Genomic DNA, 20,793 nt, shown 5'->3' with positions numbered 1-20,793 from the left:
CCGGATTTTACTTTGGTACGAAATTGACCATAGGTGTAGTTTAGTTCTACACAGGATGGATTTACGTAGTCAGGGAAAACTGAGTCAGGAAAAACTGAGAAATGTCCACTTTACCTTTATGTAGTATTCTTGTTACTGTTTTAACTTTCCCGTTCCGTAGTATGGTTGTTACTGTGTGAATTATAGGTGTTATCGTAATATAAATTACATGATGGCTACGTGCACGGAGTTTGGGAACGAGTGTTCGCTGCGGGCACAGGTAAATTCTTTAAATTTTTTATTTTAAATATTTAAATTTATACTTAGATTCAAATTTTTTTGCATAATAACTTACTATGGAAACTTACTCACTTAACCCATAATTTATCAGCGAAAAGATAGTTAATTACAGTACGAGTTCTGCGAATTTTGTTCAACAAAATTTCTACTCTAGCAAATACTAATTTACCAGCTAACGCTTGTTAGTGCAGTACCACGATGCGCTTGAAAACCACAGTAAAACGGAACAGACGCGATAGTTTCTGTAATACAGCCAATTCTGTGAAATTCTCGTGAGAATTTGTGTAATACAATTACAATATTTCTGGACTTCTGTAATAATTTCTGTAATACAGCCATAATTACCGCGTTCGTTTCGGGATGGATGCTCTAGCGGCCACTTATGAGGAGGGTCTGATGACGGTGGCAGGCTCATGAAAGCATGCAACTGACACCATTCCAACTTGCATCACGCACCGTAGGAAAAAATGTGCGCCGTAGCAAAAATATTTGTAACTATTCCAAAATTACGACACATGAAAAAATATGTCAGAAGTCGGTCGGAAAACCTGTGTGGTTGCATAAAAGCTGGGAAACTATAAAAGTTACGATCAATTCAAAATTATAAAGAAAGTTAAAATTAAAAAGCTGTGCTCACAGCCAACACCCGTGCGGACCCACAAGAAGGTCACCCGTGCACACAGTCATACACCGCGTCCAAACTCCGTGCACACAACCAACACCCGTGCAAGCACCTGCGCACGCAGCATCGATCTATACATTATTATACATCCTGTATAAGCAGCTGTATGTTATGTATCGAATGTATGTAGCGTATTTTTGTGAGCGAGTCTCGTCTCTGCAAATATAGATATTGCAAATAATATGTTATGTTAATAATGTTAGTATGCCGCATTATGATTTTTGCTATGTGCACTAACAATAAACTTATTTAAACGGTAGTATTCTTTATTAACTTTAAGCGCGCTCCAGAATTGTACGGCAATCATGTATTCAACTAGTTACTTCGCATCGCATTGTAGCGGACAAGCCTCCTTGGGAAACGAGTGTCGGACCCTTCATGCTTTGCGGCGTTAGCGGTGGCGATGGCTTGAAGTCATACGCTGGATACCAGTGTTGCGGCTGCCGCACACCATTTTCCCAACAGGTACCGCAACTCGGACTTATTCTCGTAAGAAGCGAGCCGAATTTTGTTTATGGAAAAACTGCCATATCGCCGCCAAGGGATTGCGCCTACCACCTGCAGATTGGATGTGTGCGACGCCGTCATCCGGACATTAGCCTGGATAATCATCGATTCGGCGAAGGGATCGTGAAGGAAATTGCCTTGACCGAAGAGCAGAAGAATTTGGTCATGAATTTTATGGAAAGCATTCCTTCTGTCGTGCCGTTCCGCACATCAGTCTTCAGGAAATTAAGTGTTTCGTATTCCTTTCGGTACTTTGACAGTTGAGAGTATCGTGCACCATACTTTTTTTGCATTGTTTCAACCATAATTTCTGTCTTCAATTAACATTTTTTTCGAAAATGTCAAAAAAATTAGTTGCGTTTAAAATGGAGGAGGGCAAGCGTCTTTTGTTTTATTATAGCTGCCGTTGCTTAAGCTTGCTTTCAAAATTTCCGCAGCAGATTAATTTACGCGTGCCTTTTCCCCTCATTTGTAGAAGGGGTTTTTTGCCGCATAAAACGCCAATAAAAATGATAAAGGTAAATACGAGTATGTATTATTAGCATTTCTGATTTTCATGTATAGACCTTGTACAATTACGGTGGCTGGCTCGGTTGGCCAGTAGCAGCGTAAGAGCGGTTGTCTCGGTGAAGTGTGATCCCCTTAAGCTGGTCGACACCATTTGCATTCGCTGATCTGGAAATGTTTGGAAGAGTTAAATTGACTCGTGAAAAATTTTAGTAAGACTTTATTACACTCACATGCATATCGAGAATTGTTTACGTGGTCAGGAAAAGCCGTAGCCGTGTCGGGAAAACCAGTGCTGCATCCCCACATGTACAGCGACGTTAAAATGTTGTATTATAGTCACTCGCGAGGGTGACTAAAGGGATTTGGGACGGTACAATGGACCAAATTTGTGTACAACCTGAGCCTATGAGCTTCTGTACAACCTGAGTTTGCCCAGTCTGTACAACTTGATTTCGCCAAGTCCCGAACACTTTTTTATATTGTTTTATGATTTATCATATTTTGTAGCCGAAAGAGTTGCATACATAGGAGCGAAATCTGTTTGCGCGAGCAACATCCGGCTGGAAAGTCATGGTTGAATTAAAATTCCAAAATTCCAAACCAAACGAAAAACAGAAACTGGTCCAGGTGCAATGCAAAAGAAGCGCTTTTTCACGTTCGGAAATTTAGAAATTTCGAATTTCAACATTTTCAATTTTGTTTTGATCACTACAGACCACTGAAAAACCAATAAAAAGACGATGTGACATCTGCAGCTGTTCATCTAGCACGCTGCGTGCTAGATGAACAGCTGCAGATGTCAGTATGGGAGGGCGGTGTAAGTGACCAATTTTACCAAAATATGAAGCCTGCGTACTTACAGTGACCGAAAAATGAATATGAGAATTTCGTTTTCCTCGCCGTAAAAAACAACAGGTTTGGACTGACAATTTTGCTTAATTTTTTCCTAAACTTTTGAGACAGCGCTTAGGTGACGCTTAGGTGATCGTGTTTCGAAACGCTTCCAACATGTGCGTTTGAGCTTAAAAAGCAGTCTGTAAAGATTACCGAAGAAGTGTTCAGCAAAGTTTAACATAAAAAAGTATAAAGTTTAAAGTCAGCAAAGTTTAAAACATCAGCAACGTTTAAAGTTTAACATTGTGGCAAAGTAACCTGCCACAATGCGGTGGTTCTTTACTTCGAATGTGCAGCAGACTTGAGCCGTTGTTTAGAAAATTCGAACCTACTCTGTATATTAGAAGCTGGCTGATGAAAAATGTAACGTATTCTTACAACTTACAATGAGCGGCGGCAATTTGGTATTACAAGACGGCTAAAGTGCGTCCTCACGCACTTCAGCCGCCCATCGTAGCTTCGCACATTCCGTAGCGCATGTGTATGGGCAGAGTGCGCTAAGCTCCAAAACCGATTAAGAAACCGATTAAAAACATGACCGATTAAGAGTTTGCCCAAGTCACTGAAAGCGACTCGACTCACAGAACGCTGCTATTGGCCAATTTCAAGCCACCTCCTAGAGAAGTTTCTTAATCACTACCGATTAAGAAATTTCCGATTTGCAAAATTCCCGAATTTCCTTAATCGGTCCGATTAACAAACCGATTAAGAAGTTGTCCGATTAAGAAATTTCTCTGAGGAAATTTCTTAATCGGAATCGTAATCGCTCTGAATTGTTAGCGCACACTGCCCTATGTCTCCTGTTCGCGTCTCGTCCGATGCGAAATTTCTGTAACTGGCAATTTAGCGACATGCAATGGAACGTCTGTGACGGCTGCCATTTCGCTGCAAATCACGGATCAGTTGTTCCAGAGTGCAAGCTGAGTGGTCCAAGTCCGAGTTAGCAGACCAAAGTCCAAGTGATCGAATTCCAAGTTTGAGTAATCCGACTCCAAATCCAAGTCCAAGTTTGAGTAATCCGACTCCAAATCCAAGTCCAAGTTTGAGTAATCCGACTCCAAATCCAAGTCCAAGTTTGAGTAATCCAAGTCCAAGTTTGAATAATCCGACTCCGAATCCAAGTCCAAGTTTGAGTAATCCGACTCCAAATCCAAGTCCAAGTTTGAGTAATCCAAGTCCAAGTTTGAATAATCCGACTCCGAATCCAAGTCCAAGTTTGAGTAATCCAAGTCCAAGTTTGAGTAATCCGACTCCGAATCCAAGCCCGAGCTTCAGCGCGGGCCGTTTCAATACAACCGGGACAATCATTATATTAAAGCAGAGCTGTCTGTGCGTCACACTCCCGCCCCCAAATCTTCCTGATTGGCCAGAACCCGCCTTACGGCTTTTGAGCCTTTTCCGCTTTTGATACCTATTGTCTTATTGCTGACGCTTTTGAAACCTTAGCACCGTAGCAAACTTTCACCTAATTAGCTAAATCTACCAATCTGCCAAAACAGCCAGATCTACCAGATCAGCCAGGATATCGATGCCCAGGACTGCCTCATCAGTTTTGCAGCCCCTTAAACCTGTCCTTTTACGCCTTTGCCCTCGCAAAGTTTCCGAACCTTAGTAACTTCACCTGTGAAAACCTTCGTCTATTAAACCGGTTCCCAGTTCCCACCTTCAGCTTTACTCCTTGCTAAACTTCAAGAACTTAGTGCTTTAACGAACCGGATAACTTTAATTACCTTAACAAGCCTTGCGGAACCCACCCTTTTGAACCTTTGGTCACCGAAGGCCCCGCGTGCGCTATCCACCCTTTTGAGCTTTTGGTCACCGAAAGCCACCCGTGCGGTACCCGCCTTTTTGCGCCTTTGGCCACCGAAGGCCACGCGTGCGGTGCCTACCCTTTTGAGCCTTTGGTTACCGAAAGCATTTTAAGTCTTTGGTAACCGAAGGCCCTTTAAGCTTTTGATCACCGAAGGTTTTGGTCACCGAACGTTTTTTAAGCCTTTCGTCACCGAAGGCCACGCGCGCGGTACCCACACTTTTAAGCCGTTTGAAACCGTGGGCCGCGACAGCGCGGCGCTAACGCGCCGCGCGTCCTGCTTGTAATGGATTACTGCAAGATTGAATCCATTACAGACACCCAAGCACGTTGAAATTTGTTAGTAGCTTAACACGCGCGACGGTCTTAAGCGCAGTGCCTCAGGGTATATGATAGCAAACATGTGTGTACGTGTTCATACATTGGAGCTTTCGCTAACGCTCACTTCAAAATAATATTTCTGCATTTTTTGCATCATGCTGATGTATAAAACTCGTTCGGGTTCAAAATACCAGAAAAAGATTACAAAAAGTGTTCTAAAGTGGACGAGAGCGAAAGTTCCTACACATGTGCACGGATTTAACGGGTCATGTACCGGGTTAATTAACTTAATTCCCTTGAGCCAATGGTAGTCACAATATAAATTAAACATAAACTAAACATAAACATACAATGAAAACATGAACTAAAAATACAGGAGGTAATTAGGAAAGCTTTCAAAAAATTAGGATGACTTCAATGGGGAATATTTTGTCCGTATCTGGTGGTCACATAAAATTCCGAAATTGTAACGTCAAAATTAATCAAGCAAGCGAGCGAAGCGAGCTTGCGTTATTATAGATGAGATTTGAGTTTTCTGTGACACGGAGACCTCGAACCCGGGTTCCTGGGTTCGCCACTAAGTTTTTGGTGCTAACCTACACAACTCGACACGCTGCGTCGAATGGCATCGAGGAACCCAGGAACCCGGGTTCGAGGTCGCTGGGTACCCGAGGTCGCCACCAAGATTTGGCACTTTTCTGGTACAGTTTGATGTGGCGAGTCTAACGGAGGTACCCGGGTTCGAGGTCTCGGGTTCCCCGAGGTCGCCACCAGGTTTTCGTTTTTTTTTTGTGTAGTTTAATTTAGCGAGTCTAACCGAAGTATCCGATTTTTTTTAAGGGTTTTGGTGTATGGAAAGTTTTGGTGATACTCCAGGGTTTTAATATGCTGTTTTTACAAAAAAGTAATACTTTTAAAACATTTTGAAATATTTTTTTGACGTGTTTTGTGTAACTCATTTGAATTATTTCAAGCAGTGCTTAACAAATATTTTAAAAGATTTATCGAGTATTTTTTACGAAGGGCTTGATGTTGTTATTCTCATTAGTTTTAAAAACAACCAAAATCTTAAAAAATTTGAAAATAAATGAATGTTTCAAAATCTTTCTAATTACTCGTCATTATTTCAAAATACTTCTCAAAGTATTTCTTTCTATTTTTCTAAATATTTCTAAGAGTTTCTTTAAATATATATTTCTTAATAACTAAAAAATTTTTTAAAAATTTGGAAAATTTTAAGATCCGCTAAATTATTTTAAACATTTCAGAATTTTTTGCAAAGCTTTCCAATGTTCCTGTTTATTTCTAAATATTTTTAGACATATTTTAAAAAATCCGAATATTTTAAAAAACAGTAAACATTTAAATAGGTTGACTAAATTTAACTAATTATTATATAACGAAAATCAGTTGAATCTTTCCCTGTCTTCCTTATTTTTGAATTTTTCAAAATATCTTTCCAAATATTTTTAAAAATATTCGTGAATACTTTTAGATATATTAAATATTTAAAAAAGCAGATCATTAAAATTAATTATGAAATGACGAAAAGAAAAAAAATTTGACAATTGTTTTTAATATTCTTTTTGTTTCTAAAAATATTTCCAAATAATTTTTTATGTACTTCGTAAATATTTTGAAAATATTTAATATTTAAAAAAATTAAGTAAATTGAATTAATTATAAGATAAGCAGAACAAATTAAACATTTGAAAGTCTGCTCGAAATTTCTATGTTATTTCAAAACACCTCTAAAATATCTTATAAAAATAAACCCTAAAATATACTTCTAGAATATTTTCTAAACCATTTCCAATTATATTTCCAAAGATTTCTGATATTTTGATATATATTTTCAATTGTTTCTAGAAATATGTCAGAAAATATTTCTCCGTACGTATTTGCAAGTATTTCCACTTCTAAGTATAACAAATATGTATTACCAAAATATAGTAAATATACTTAAACATATTTATTAGTATTTATAAATATACATATTTAAAAGTATTTATAAATACTTCTGAATATATTTCTGAATATTTTTTAATTTTTCAGAATATTTTTTAATTTTTTTTCTGAATATTTTTAACTATTTTTAAAAGTTTTTAAAGATTTTTAAATAAACTTTCAAATAGTTTTAAATATGTCTACATAGATTTTCAAACATTTTTAAATATTCCAAATTGTTCCTAATATTTCTACACATTTCTAAGTACCTCTATTTATTTTTAATTATTTCTCAATATATTTTCAAATATTTTGGAATATCTTGAAATAGCATTGATTTTTTCAAGATACGTCACAATCAGAAATTTTTTTGTCGACTCGCTTTGCACCACCATTTCGTACACTGAGTTTAATACTATTAAATCGGATGCATCTCGCCATTCGAAAAAATGCCAAGTTGACTAGACTGTACAGATACAGCAGTGCTTCCCAGTTGCATAATTTATATCCTTGCGGAAGTTGAGGCTTTTTTTTCCTCAGCTGGCATCGCAACAGTGACGTCGTGGTAGTAGTTACGATTGTATGATGAAACGTTTAATTATGATATTTGCGTCATTCTATATTATGTACAACAATTTTACAAATCTTTTCCCCCCTTTGAGCGTTTCTCCACTTTGGGGGTGGCATCAGGATTCTTGGTCATCCGTGATATTCTGCTGATTGTTTTATCGTGTAAAATTGAAAATTAAAAACGAAGAAAACAATAAACAAACATGCTTATCGATAGAACTTAATTTTCGAATAAAACAAAGAATTTAACGCTGACGGTATACCCCTATTATATCGGTGCAATAATAGAATTTTGCACAAAGTAAAAGGGTTGCAGTCGTATTAAATTTTGCCGCACTATTATTATGTGCCAAAGAAAATTGTTACTCTTTAAGAAAATAATTTTGAAGTCCTTACTTGCACCAACACTACAAAATTCATTTAAGTGCCGTTAGGACTAATTATACAATGGTAATGCTCAGTGTTTTGGACACTGTTCCGTCTAATGTTTAAACTGAAAATGTTTTGTCGTTTAGATCATGTGAACGCAAGTTGTTGCCGATTGTCGAACATCCTGAACAATGTCATCCCATATCAAACAGTGTTACTAGGTTTATAAATTAATAAACCTTTATTTCTGCACGTTGCTTCTGCACGTAACTTTTGTTTTGTTTTCGATTTAAGCAAAAAAATATACTAGGTGTTTGAACTCCTACTGCCCTGCACACAGCTGCAATAGGGGTCCATCTTTCATACTGTTTGTGTAATAACTTCAACAAATAGAAGCTTTCGCTTCAGTCTCTCTTAACACTGCTTTTATGCTAAGCGTATATAGCACGTCGCAGTTTATACTTTTAAATGTTATCAAAATCATTTGGATTTTGATATTCATAATTTGGATTTTGTTATTCAGTTTTGAAAATGAAATTTATTTATCTTTTTCTTCTTTACAAGCGCAAACTGATCTCTCGGCGCAAGTTTCTTTTACTACTCTGTATACTGAAGAAGCGAAAGCTGCGAGATGACTGGGTTCCCTTTGCTTTTGATCCGCGTGTTTTCTCCGAACGTGAAAGCTGGCGATATTTCCGTTTCACGATGCCCGAGATCGAAGATCTCCGAAAGCGCCTAATGATCCCTGACGTCGTAATAACCACACGACGCGAGCGTGCATCAGGTGTGGAAGCTCTGTGCATCTTGTTGCGCCGTCTTGTATATCCTTCGCGATGGATTGATCTGCGAATGTTTTTTGGACGTTCTGAGAGCAGCTTGTGTGGTATATTCATGTGGGTGCTGAATCACATCGACAAGACATTCAGATGGCTTCTGGAGGAGTGGAACCAGGCCTGGCTTACAGAAGAAGATTTCATTCTGTACACAGGCGCCGTTGCCGCGAAAGGAGGCGTGCTGCGTGGATGTTTTGGTTTCATTGACGGAACTGCTCGACCGATCAGTCGTCCAAAATTTTACCAGCGACAGTGCTTTAGCGGGCACAAGCGCCACCACTGCTCGAAATGGCAAGCCATTCTTCTACCAAACGGGATGATTGGTAGCTTATATGGAGGACACCGCGGATCCATGCACGACAGTACTCTTTTGACCTCAAGCAAAGTTTTGGATGCGCTGCAGCAGAAATTCGCCACATTTGCAGGTCCAGAAAGGTTTTGTCTTTATGGTGACTCGGGCTACGGAAGAGGTGACCTTGTGAAGAAACCGTTCTCGAAAGTGGAAGTTATGAATGACCGTCGTAAAAAAATGTTGAATAAAGCTATGTCTCGGGTAAGGGAACCTGTCGAATGGGGCTTCAAATAGGTTGTTTCTAAGTTCGCTTTTCTTGATTTTAAAAAGCAGATGCGAATGTACGTTAATCCCATAAATAAGTTGTATCGCGTAGCTGTTATACTTATTAATTGTCATAACTTTTTGCACCATAATCAAGCCAGCAAGTATTTTGGTTTAGAACCACCCAGCCTGGATGAATATCTAGTACTTTTGGATGATTAAAATTGTATCCTGGTTTCTTATGTTTTATTGTTAGCCGTTTCTGGTAGACAATTTATAGCAGCTAATTACCCGCCACACATTTTTTCTTTCAGTGCAAGTTCGCGCTCTCTGCAGGCGATTTCCCGTTCCTGTAAATCTAGTTCTCGCATACGTATTGTGTATTTACGCTGATCTTCTGCAGTGCGTAATTCTTTTTCTTGTTCCATTTGCTTTTCTTTCAGCTCTTTCTCTTGATCCATCTCCTTCTCTTTAAATTCGCGCGTCTGCTGCAGTTCTTTTTCCTTCAATTTACATTTGAGTTTGTCGCCCTCAGCAATTGCTTTGACCGCTTCCATTTCAGCTGACATTTTTGGAGCTTTCGCTTTGGCCGGGCGGGCGCGCCTCTGTCGCAATCGCCGTCCAGCCTTCTCGCGTTCAAATTTTTCAGGGTCGAAGTCCGGTTTTTGCATGGCCGCTTCTTCTTCGGCTTCAGAATCCAACCACACATCGTCATCGGATCCGTCAATGTCACCCGATGTACTGGCGGAGGGGAGACGGTAATCAGCAAGATCGTCAGTGCGTTTCTTTTTTGTGAACGTCGCTTCTCCCGCGCTCTGAATGGCCGCAGTTTCAGCATTCCGTTTCTGGGCCTCTAACACCTTCTGCTGCTTTTTCTGCTCACTCAGCGCCACGGCATCACGTTTGCTGGCAGCCAAAGAGGAAAGGGCTGATTCGATGCGGCCATACAGTTCTTCGGTGCCAGTTCGGACAAGGTTTCGCAGATCTTGTTTGATGAACGCGTCGACCAGTTTGTCCACACGTGTCTGACATGCGCGGTCGGTTAACGGAATTTTGAATTTCTGGATATAATAAACAGAAATAAATAGATTCTGCTTGAGAACGCAATATGATACGAGAAAACGTCTACCTTCGTCGCGGTGAGATTTTCGGCGATCTTTTCCCAGCATTCCCTCGGATTCCGAGCTGCATACGGGTTCTGTTCGCTGGCTTCTTCCGCCAGTAACAAGTCAAGGTCTGACGTGAAGCGATTACGGCGATTCTTGGCGTTAGACTGGGCAAGGTCTTCTGAGGTCTCCATTTTAAAAGAGTTAAGAAATAACGAAGATCTTAAGTGTAGTAAAATTTTTTAAAAGACGTGAAATGCCGAAAAAAAACACTTGTTGCTTGCGGTGTGGCTGACCGCCACGGAGGTGGCAGTGTACAAAGTACTGCAGCTGCAGCGCGCATGTGGCTTTTTGGTGCCCTCCGAATTATTTTTTTCTTTCATTTTGTGTTTACTGTTATCACTTGAAACAGGAAAACTTATATTGATAAATGTTTGATCTGCTTGAAAATATCATGTTCGGGGACACAAAGTTGTATGGGCATTAAGAGGAGCCTTTGGAAGTCGATCACCATACGACGCGTTTGTATGGTATCCACACTTACCATACACTCGCACTTAACCATACAGTATGGTTAGTGTATGGGTATGGTTAAGCGGAGCGTTTGCCGAAAGCTTCTAATGTCTACAGGTCGCTCGCTTGCTTGCCCTTAGGGCTGCTGAGACCTATACTAGTAATTCCGTACATTCAGCTGCCAGCTCTGCGGAGTGCTCAGATCTTTTTGTCAGTACATGTTCGTAGGCACTGCTGCAACTAGCCCGCTCGAGCATTTAGTTTTCAGGTTACTCTGTAGTAATCAGAAACCTGTCTGCTTTATAAACACACCGACGTACTAGTACTGTACTCGTACTACTACATTGTACTTTCAGTGAAAGTGGCACTACTGAACGAACCGAACGACATTACGCAAGGTCTACGATCCACATAGATGATACGGTGGGATATTGTGGATAAAATTAAAAACACACCTTGAAAATTTTTGCATGTCCGGACCGTGCCGTGAGTGAGCATGCTTATTTATAAGTATTTTCAAATACGATCAATAATTGTTTTTATGTTTGTCGAGTTTCTGCAAATATAAGAATCCGGCGTTGTGTAAGCGAAATACAAAGAAAGTCACCATACAGATACTACAGTATAATAGTGCTGGTGCCGAAATTTCCCATGTACGAGTATTTTCCACTTGTACTATTATGTAACATGTGTTTTTCCTTGTACTGTTAGTTTTGTTCTGAAAGTTTAATAGATGCAAGTAGAAAACATAGTGGTCCAATAGCACGAGTACTGCAGTTCAATCAGGCAGCTCAAGGCAACAGTATTAATTGCCAGCGCAAAGAAAAATTAGTTTTATGTGAAATTCCCGGCATTGTTCTGCACATAAATGTTGCTGGCTTGCTTGACGTCGTCCCACCAGTACCAAAACACTGGAAGTGCTAACTGTTGTATTCTGGCAAGATCTTGAAGTAATTTCACCGTCTCAGATCGGTCAAGTAGAATAAACATCATCGCCGTGATTACGAAGAGCCCAGCGGAAATCCGGAACAAAGCAGAAAAAAATTCCAGAAGCAGGAGAAAAAATTTCACTGATCCGACGAGAAAAAGTTCCAGTAGCAAGAATAAATATTTCAGGAAAACATATTTCGCGATGGAAATTGCTGGTGGGTTGTGTTGTGCAAGCTGAGCGGCTGTACAGATATCATCGGTTGTCTGTTCGGATGTAGTAGCATGATGATACCGAATTCGGACAGTTCGGGGAAGAAAATCGGCATCCTCATGATGATACTCACGTTTAAGTGGAACAAACGATGTAGCATCTAACGATGTGGTACGATAATCAGACCGGGAACTCGCTTCTGGGTTTCTGTTGTAAAAACATGACTCTTCGGGAGCAGCAGCGCAACTATAAACGGATGCAGTGGCGTGTGCAGGCCGGGTGTATTGGTCATTGATTGCATATACACTTTCAGAATTATCGAGACCACTAAGGGCCTTGTACACAGCAAATGCGTTATGTGCGCGTCGGGATGGCTTGTATCTACCAGAAATGTCAGCCGTTTTAAAATCCGCAACGTTCTTACACGCGGACGTAACACTGAGTCCGCACCGAAGGAGCTCTGAATTAGTTCTTAAGGAGCTGTCAGACGTTTCCGGAAAATCGTATGCATCCAAAGGGCACCGCGTAAATTCCGTTTTGCCTGTTACATAAATTTTAGCTTTTTTCCCCGCAGCAGCAGTTTGAGTTGCATTTGGTATAAATTGTTTCTTTTTTTCACAGGCTTGTGTTTCCACAGCGACGGCGCTCGGATATGATGTGCTGTGCTTAACTCCCGTACGCAGGGCGGCTGCGCGTTCCCGCTCCAAATGCTCGAAGGCTTGTACACGGTCCCGGTACGACGAAGCCACGAAACTGATACTCTCGCCACAAGAAAAGGTCATTTTAACAGGAGTTCCTGGCGAAGTACTCCATGTATGGTAATCGCCGCCCTTAGGATTTAGTCTGTCGTAGCATCGCAGTGTCATGGCATTTTGCAACGCAACCACGTCCATAAATGTCAGTCCACTTCGCGCAGCGCGAGCTTGTAGTTCTTTATCGGAAGTTATTAGCCAAACGTTAGCGTTTTCGGTGTGGCGCAAAAATAGGGCGTAAATCAGTATTTCGCTATCGTTGCCCGAATGGTATTTCCCATCCATGGGATAAAAAATGGTTTGCAAATAATCTGCAAGAAATGCTGTTTGAAAATGCAAACGGGAATCCGTTTTATATGTTCCTCTAATATTGTCATTGCCATTGGTAATTTCGTTGGAGAAGGAGCGTATAATTTTGTCGATCACGTCGTTTAAAGATCCTATAATATTTTCATCGTTGATCACGTTGCTAAAGGATTCTTTAATCTTGTTGAGCACGTCATCCAAGGATTCCGTAATACGGACATCAACGATCGCGTTGTTGCCGGATCTTTTAATCTTGACAAGATCATCCATGAAGGATCTCATAATATTCTTGATCACGCAGGTGAAGGCGTTGGTAATTCTGTCTTTCAAATGTAGCTTCTTTTTTCTGTTAGCACATGTCTGGCATTCCCGCAATTTCTTACACAGTTCCCGGCAAACCACTAGAGGAATGACAATCGTTGAATCTGGTGGCAGCGTGTTCCCCGCATTCTCCACAATATTTTGAAACATTCGGAGTCCTACGGGATAAATCAGTGCGTTCGTATCGAAAACCAGTTGTAGTTTACTGCTGTCCATATTAACTAACGACAATATACCACTCCGACAGCCTTCTATGGTGCTTTCCAGTTTCCGCTGCAACCGAAAACGAAAATGTCATGCAACGTAAATTTCAAATTTCAGAGATCCAAACAGAACGAAAATACTGCAGACTGTGCAGAGCGCTCTATCAGCTAAATTCTAAAATCATGAAAAAGTATAGAGTGTCTGTGTGTGACTGTGTGTACTACGCTTGTAGCAGTAAATGCTGAGCTCAGTGAGCTGCAATGCCAGAATGCCGTCTACAGTCTGTACATGCATGATGCAGTGCACACACTGCTACATTAGTACAAGTACGTACAGAGTACAAGTTTATAAACCGGCTTGCAGAACCGGTTGCTTTTGTGAAGCCGAAAATTATGAATAATATTAATACGGTACGAACTTCAACCAGCTCAATAAAGCAAAAATAACTGTATATTCATACGATTCTGAATCGTTTGTAACATCAAGATATGCAGTACAGGTCGGATACCCGCATACCGTATGTATACATAGAGGATCCAGTATCTTCTAATCGATAGCTGTCGCTTGTCTTCACTCTGCTGCGCAGTGCGCACACCAGCATCCAATAGTTGAAGCTGGCGCCCAACAGGATGTAAAAAGAGCGACATGTACTCAGAAAATAATGAAGTAAAATAATTATTGATATTAATGTACGCAGTAACACGTTGTACATAGTAAATACACACAGACGCCACGTCCGGGACGTTACGTATACATAATACATGCACAAAAACATTCACTTATGCGCTCTCCCAAACATCATTTTGCTTGTTTTATGACATTCTGTACAGAAATTCTGTAGCCAGATGATTTGCGTACAAGTACATAGGCGCGAAAACTGTTTCTGCGCGCAACATCCGGTTTGGGAGTTATGGCTGTAAGAAAATTGGGTACTTATTGCCAGTTAATTGATTGTCATGCGACAGTACGCCTGATGACTTACACTGCAAGGTGCTCGCTATGCTGCAGCTTAGAACAATGACCACCACATTGCAATTTTTGCACTGACAAATTTATTATCTTCGGCGCCTTTACATATAATGTGGTTTTAATTAGGGCATCCATATCTGAGTTTGATATAATCTAGTACCGGCCGTATATGATTTACTTTAGTGCTTCGTGTCTACTGTGCACATGTAAAATTAATACGAGTACACACATCATACATGTCATGCGTAAATTTAATGCTATACTTTATTGACAAAAGCGCAATAATCCCGAATAAAGACATTAACGTTATCAACTGCTATGATAACGAAACTTTAGAGACTGTTTCAGACGGCAGCACGACCCGACATCACTCGCATAACTTTACTTTAGCAGAAACTAACCATGGATTATTAATCAACAGTTGTTTGTAACCTGGAAGCTAATTTTCAAAGTTTCAGCAGTAAGCTTTTCTAAAGAAACCAGTCTGTACAAAATGAAAAAGTAATCCGAATCGAAGAGTTTTTGTAATAAGCTTGAACAGATCAGCTCAGGTTTTGGTAGGTTTCCTCAAACTGACAATCCATATCAACGGTTCCAGAAGAAACAGCAGGTTGTGAACCATCTGATAGTACTGCATAGCCATAAACATTGTGAGCGACCCGTGATCGCCGGCAAACCACCGATAGAATAAAACAACATCCAAAGGCAGCCAGCAAATGACGACGCCCGCCGTGGTCGCGGAGAGAATCCAAAATGGACGAACAATGTTTTTTGGGGTAAATTTTGATTGTGTGGCTGGTGATGGTGACAGCTCAGCGACTGCAGCCATCGGTTGCGTTGTACCAGATAAAGATTGACCGCAAAATTCCCTGTTGACCTTTTTCTTTTTTCGAAACCGTCCCATAATGAGATAAATATATACACCCACAATAATCAAAGCGGAAAGAACCGGTGGAGACTGCTATCCAACTTGGTGAAAATGAGAACTCCACTGATGAGTGGTTTAGCGCAGAAAGTTGGGGAATCCATCCTGGTCTGAAATGATTTGAATTTGAAGACGAGCATTAACGGAACTTTCAGCACATGGATGTAGATAACCGGTGCCAAGCAAATCCACACAGCAACCTTGGTGGTGTGATGGACACGATAATGGTACGGGTACTGAAATGCCCACAAACGATTCAACGCGATCAACATGTGACAAAACACGGGAATAACGCTGACAATCCAGTGGAAATAATCGAATAACAAGCATAATGACTCACCCAGATCTGCTATTTCAATATCATAGACTTCACTGTATGTAATAAATGGTGCGGCGCCAGCGAGATAGATCGTGTTGGTGATATATAAAAAAGTAAATAAACGGTAAAGGAGTTGACATAGTATGGCCTAATAGCAAATGCAATTAGCATGCCGCTGTTGAAGAAGAACGAGGAAACGACTTGGGCCAAGCGGAAGTTGAAGAACGGAGTGAAAATAGCTGTCGGTGATGGAGTTGACGGATCGGTTGAGATGGTGGTGTTGTTGGTAGCCGTTATAAGCAGGTCTGCCATTTTCGTGTCAAAAAACGACAATAGGTACGTCCGTAATTAACACAGAGAATGATGTGGAAAAGGTATGATATTTTACTAACTTGGGTCTGGTCTGTGTCGGTATACCAGAACACTCAAGCTTCCCACATCAGCTACTTGGCGGAACCGTTAGAAATCAGGCAGCAAGCAGTGCGTCAATCGCTTTTTTTTAAATTTATGCCAGTCCAAAACAAGCTCAAACAGAACTGACTCATTGTGGCAATAATCGTATCGGGTATTTATCTACATGGTTAAAGAATAAGCAGTTTTAGTAGTCAGTGCAGTTTAGGAGTTTCCAGTGAATTAACCCGCTGCAAACGCGAAAAACTTTGACGCCGATTGCAGGTTCTCTATAATTGCTAAAATAATCAACAACCAGAGGCTCGAGGTTGTGGCTCGAGCAGAAGTCAGCAGTATACCGTTTTACAGTCCCTCTTGGCAGAATCAATAGTGTCTTTGATGAACTGCGTAGAAAAGTGAATTTATTAGCGCAATTGAACTGGGAGCCGCATCTGAAAGCTGCACCGATATTGCTGCTACGGATAACGTAACAACGGCTACACTTCCGCTTTGCTCCTACAGATCACGTTACTGCAGAATTGTAGCTGCGTACTTATTATTTCCGCCGCTCTTTTACCGCTACGTACAAGAAGGCCCACACAAAGACGCCCAAGGTTTCAGCTCATTAGGCAAAAGTTTACACATCGCCCAAGCGCAGACAGGTACATTAAAACCTCTTCTAAAACATTTCCTTAATAAAATAGAACACTCCTCTATAGAATTCGAACTGTAAGGAACCGTACTGCCTCGTAGAATGGCACAGAGGGGATTCTCTTGATAACGTTCACCCCTTTGCAAAAGTTACATACCGTTTCGGCGGAAACAAATATGATTTTACCGGTGTTAAAAATCTCTGCATAACATTTAACTCTGGCTGCATACAGGTACATACGGTTAACCGGATGCCTTTTAACGCATTCAGAGCGCAGTGTTGAATGATCAAAAGCAACGTTATAACGTTAAACGTAATTAGCTACCATCGATCCAAGAGCTAGTTAGATACTTACCTACCTAACACTTTTGATCGTTTCTCCAAAGAGTAGTTAAACCTATTTTCATCGAGAATGAACCTTTATGTGCAATTTATTTGCTTTGTTTATTTGCTTTGCTTTTTGTTAGTGTTTTATTAATTACCATATAACAATAAACAAAATAGTGTTCCGCCCGCCTCCAACATGCACCAGTCACAGTGCCTCTTTATAAGTAGTCATTTGTAAAAGGTCAGAAAGAATTTGGAACAAACTGCATAAAATGGCATTTTTCAAGACATTTCTTAAATCAGCATTTTTCTTAACTTTAGGAAAGCAAAAATAAATTAAATAAATTAACACATTAATTATTTATCTTGGATAAGGATACGTTAACTTTGATAAGTTAATGATTAACTTTGAATAAGTTTCAACGGAAGCCAGAGCGTTCCATTTCAGTTTTTTATTCACTTGTGTCGCAGCTTTTGTGATCCCAGTTCATTGATTACTACTACTCTGTAGTAGTTATAACTATATACCGCTCAGGTGGCACAATGTACAGTTCTGTTTTCGGCAAAAATGGCAACGAGCTTTTGCAGCCCTTCAACCGGATAGCGCTTATCGCATCACCACGAAATGTGCAATTCTATCCGTATTGTTTCCGCTTGCCGGTTGATACTTCGTTTGAGAACTTCCCATACTTTTTCCGCTCGTTTGATTGTATAGACGCAATCGTGAGACGTGAAAGCGGCTGCCAGGTGACGTTGTGAAATTTCACCAGTTAAAGTGCGGGAAATAATCTCATTTGTGCGGAATGAATAAGTGCAAAGCCTGGCAGGCAATGTCACCAGGTTTTGACGGAGATCGATTTTATTTCTCAAAATAAAGGAGCAAATGCAATTATGGTTGTTGGTTGGTCATACTGATCTCGATTGCAATTTGCGACGAAGCTTTGCGAACTATCGAATCGATCGACTTCGTTTCTCAAGTTTTCCGCAGTAATGAACACGCAGAGCAGAATGTCTGAATGCTTTTCACTGGTCCAAATTCACAAAGCCGAGAAATACTGCTTCGCTTGAGCTGCAGTGGAATTTCAATTTTTGGAGAACAAAATTCGCTGGTTTCGTTTTTTAACCATATCGAACAAATAAAATACTGTGATTTCCGGGTGTAACAATTTTTTTAGCATGTTTTGTTAATAAATTAGTACATATGCTCGGTAACGTTTATTTGTTAATGCACACTGGCGGGTCTGCTTCTAACGGGTCTGCTTCTAGTTTTTCAAAATTTCGAATGCTTCAACATACCTCAATTTTTTTTGCTGATTGAATACTCCCATGAGAAGCCATATGGATAAGTTAATCAATAAGTTGACGCCTTTCAAAAACTAATTTCCGCGTCACACAGCAAAATTTGTTAATTAATGGAAAATCTGATAGCAGCTACTGTACAATAACTCAGCAGCCGGAAACGATGCAGAGTATTCATTTAAGCATTATTAAACAGAACTATGTAGAATTGAAACAATGCAGCAGTTACAGAATAAAACTGTGAATTCCGTTTGGAATGCCGTCCTGCTCCATAAATTTATTAAATAGATTAAGTTATTTTCTAAATCGAAGATCCCCTCACAATTTTCGTAACGGTTTTCGACAATTTTAAATCTGTACGTTTTAAGGTTCAATATATTACACAAAAAAACTACAATAATACATAAAGTGTGCAGTAATGCACAGTATTTTAATCTCTGCCCGTATCCCACTGTTTTCCTGCAGTATCTTTGATGCACTTCCCATGAATGCCACCAACATAAGAAATGTGAAAAACCTGAGAAACCTAAGAGCATTAACATCATTCATGGGGGATACAGGGAAGATACATGGAGATGGAGGCAACGATGAGAAAACTGTGGGATTACTGCAAGTGCGAAAAATGACCACCTACAAGAAAATGATTACTTAAAAGCGCCGCAGTTCGTGCAGAATAACAAGCGGTGTTTGCATTCGTAAACCCTTGAAAAGCCACAGTATCCGTCGTATCAGAAAGTGCCCAGTAACTATCCGTTACGTATTTTTCACGTATCCTGCTGTCTTCAGCGTGGCGGCTTACAAGTAGTGGAATAAATGCGGGACAGCGGGGCACATAAAGAATACTGCAGAAGCACTGCGGGATACGGCAGCGAAACAAAAAGTTTACGGGAAAATTAGAAGATACAGAGAGCATATTGTGAGAAACGTTTGAATGCTCAGGAAATATCTTGAAATACCATTCCTGACAAATTTAACGTGTAAGAATCCATCAAACGCTTGGAAGCGGGCGCACACACGGATGTACCGTATGTTGGCATCCGACCGTTATTTGTTGGTTCTCTTTAAGCTGATGATCCACATCATGGGATCGAAAAGGATCTGCAGGGTGTACATCATGTGGCAATATTGCGTAGCGGTAAAGAGAGTCAGAGATGCTTTATTGCCGGCAAACCACTGATACAACGATATAACATCCAACGGCAGCCAACAGATGCTGACGCTAATCGTGGTCAAGGTCAGAATCCAAAATGGCCGCACAATCGTATTGGTAGAGGATGGCGACTGGGTGTTTGGTGCGGCAGAAACAGCGTTTCCATCAATGGGCTGATCCTTGGCTGGGAGCGAGTTGCTGAACTGTCTATGGTTGATGGTTTTCTTCCTTTGAAACCGTCTAACAATCAGGTAAATGTAGGCACCAATAATAAAAAATAAAGGAGCGAACCGATTGATACAGCTGTCCACTTTAGTAAATGTGAACACCCCTGGAAGAAGCGGCTGGCCGCAGAACATGGATCCGTCTCTTTTTGACTGATACGCCATGAATTTAAAGACCAGTAACAGCGGAACTTTTAGTACGTGCACATAAAGAATCGGAACCAAACAAATCAACACAGCGATCTTTGTGGTGTGGTGGACGCGATAGTGGTGCGGATACTGGAATGCCCAGAGGCGATTCAGCGCAATCAACATGTGACAAAACACGGGAATTAAGCTGATAATCCAGTGGAAGTAATTGAAGAACAAGCATAATGATTCACTCAAGCTCACTATTTCAATATCGTAGACGTCACTGTAGAAAATAAATGGTGCCGCTCCAGCAAGGTAGACCGTGTTGGCGATGTAAAGAAACAGCAGATAGACGGTGAAGCGGTTGATGTAAAACGGTCTGAAGGCGAACGTAATTAGGACGCCCAGGTTGAGAATGAAGGAGGCGATAGCAATGATCAAGCGGATGGTAAGAAAAGGCGTAAATGTGGCCGCGTGTTTTGAGAGTAGCGACAAGGTCATATTGGTGGTATTGTTCCTCTCCATGACTTCTTAGTGGGTTGACAAGTGTTAGCCGAATTTTTTCTATAACATAAAAGGCCGGCTGCACGTCGTAACACGCCTGAATAAGCAAAAACTCGGATGACGTCCAGTGCCAAGCCACTTGAATGTTCCGTAATCCGATTATTTGGAGCGAAAGCGAGGTTGGGCTGTTTATCAGTCCACTAAAGCGGAAGGCGGAAGCAATTTGTCTCCAAAATGAACTTCGAAAAAAGGCACCACGTGGACAGCTAATTGGATTCCAA

At 40.5% G+C, this 20,793-nt stretch overlaps 1 protein-coding gene across 1 annotated transcript in view; it reads left to right on the top strand.

Moving 5' to 3' along the window:
• The window catches only part of LOC129593104 (uncharacterized), a 36,349-nt gene extending 27,041 nt beyond the window's left edge, over positions 1-9,308 (top strand). The window contains exon 3 of the mRNA XM_055489294.1: positions 8,454-9,308. Coding sequence (XP_055345269.1) covers positions 8,454-9,308 — 855 coding nt within the window. The remainder of the gene's footprint in view (positions 1-8,453) is intronic.
• Positions 9,309-20,793: the final 11,485 nt, after the last annotated feature.

This window comes from Paramacrobiotus metropolitanus, unplaced genomic scaffold, assembly GCF_019649055.1.
Source record: "Paramacrobiotus metropolitanus isolate TYO unplaced genomic scaffold, Prichtersi_v1.0 Parri_scaffold0000059, whole genome shotgun sequence".
Lineage (NCBI taxonomy): Eukaryota > Metazoa > Tardigrada > Eutardigrada > Parachela > Macrobiotidae > Paramacrobiotus > Paramacrobiotus metropolitanus.
Note: the sequence above shows the minus strand (reverse complement) of the source record. Positions and strands in the feature narration are given on the sequence as shown.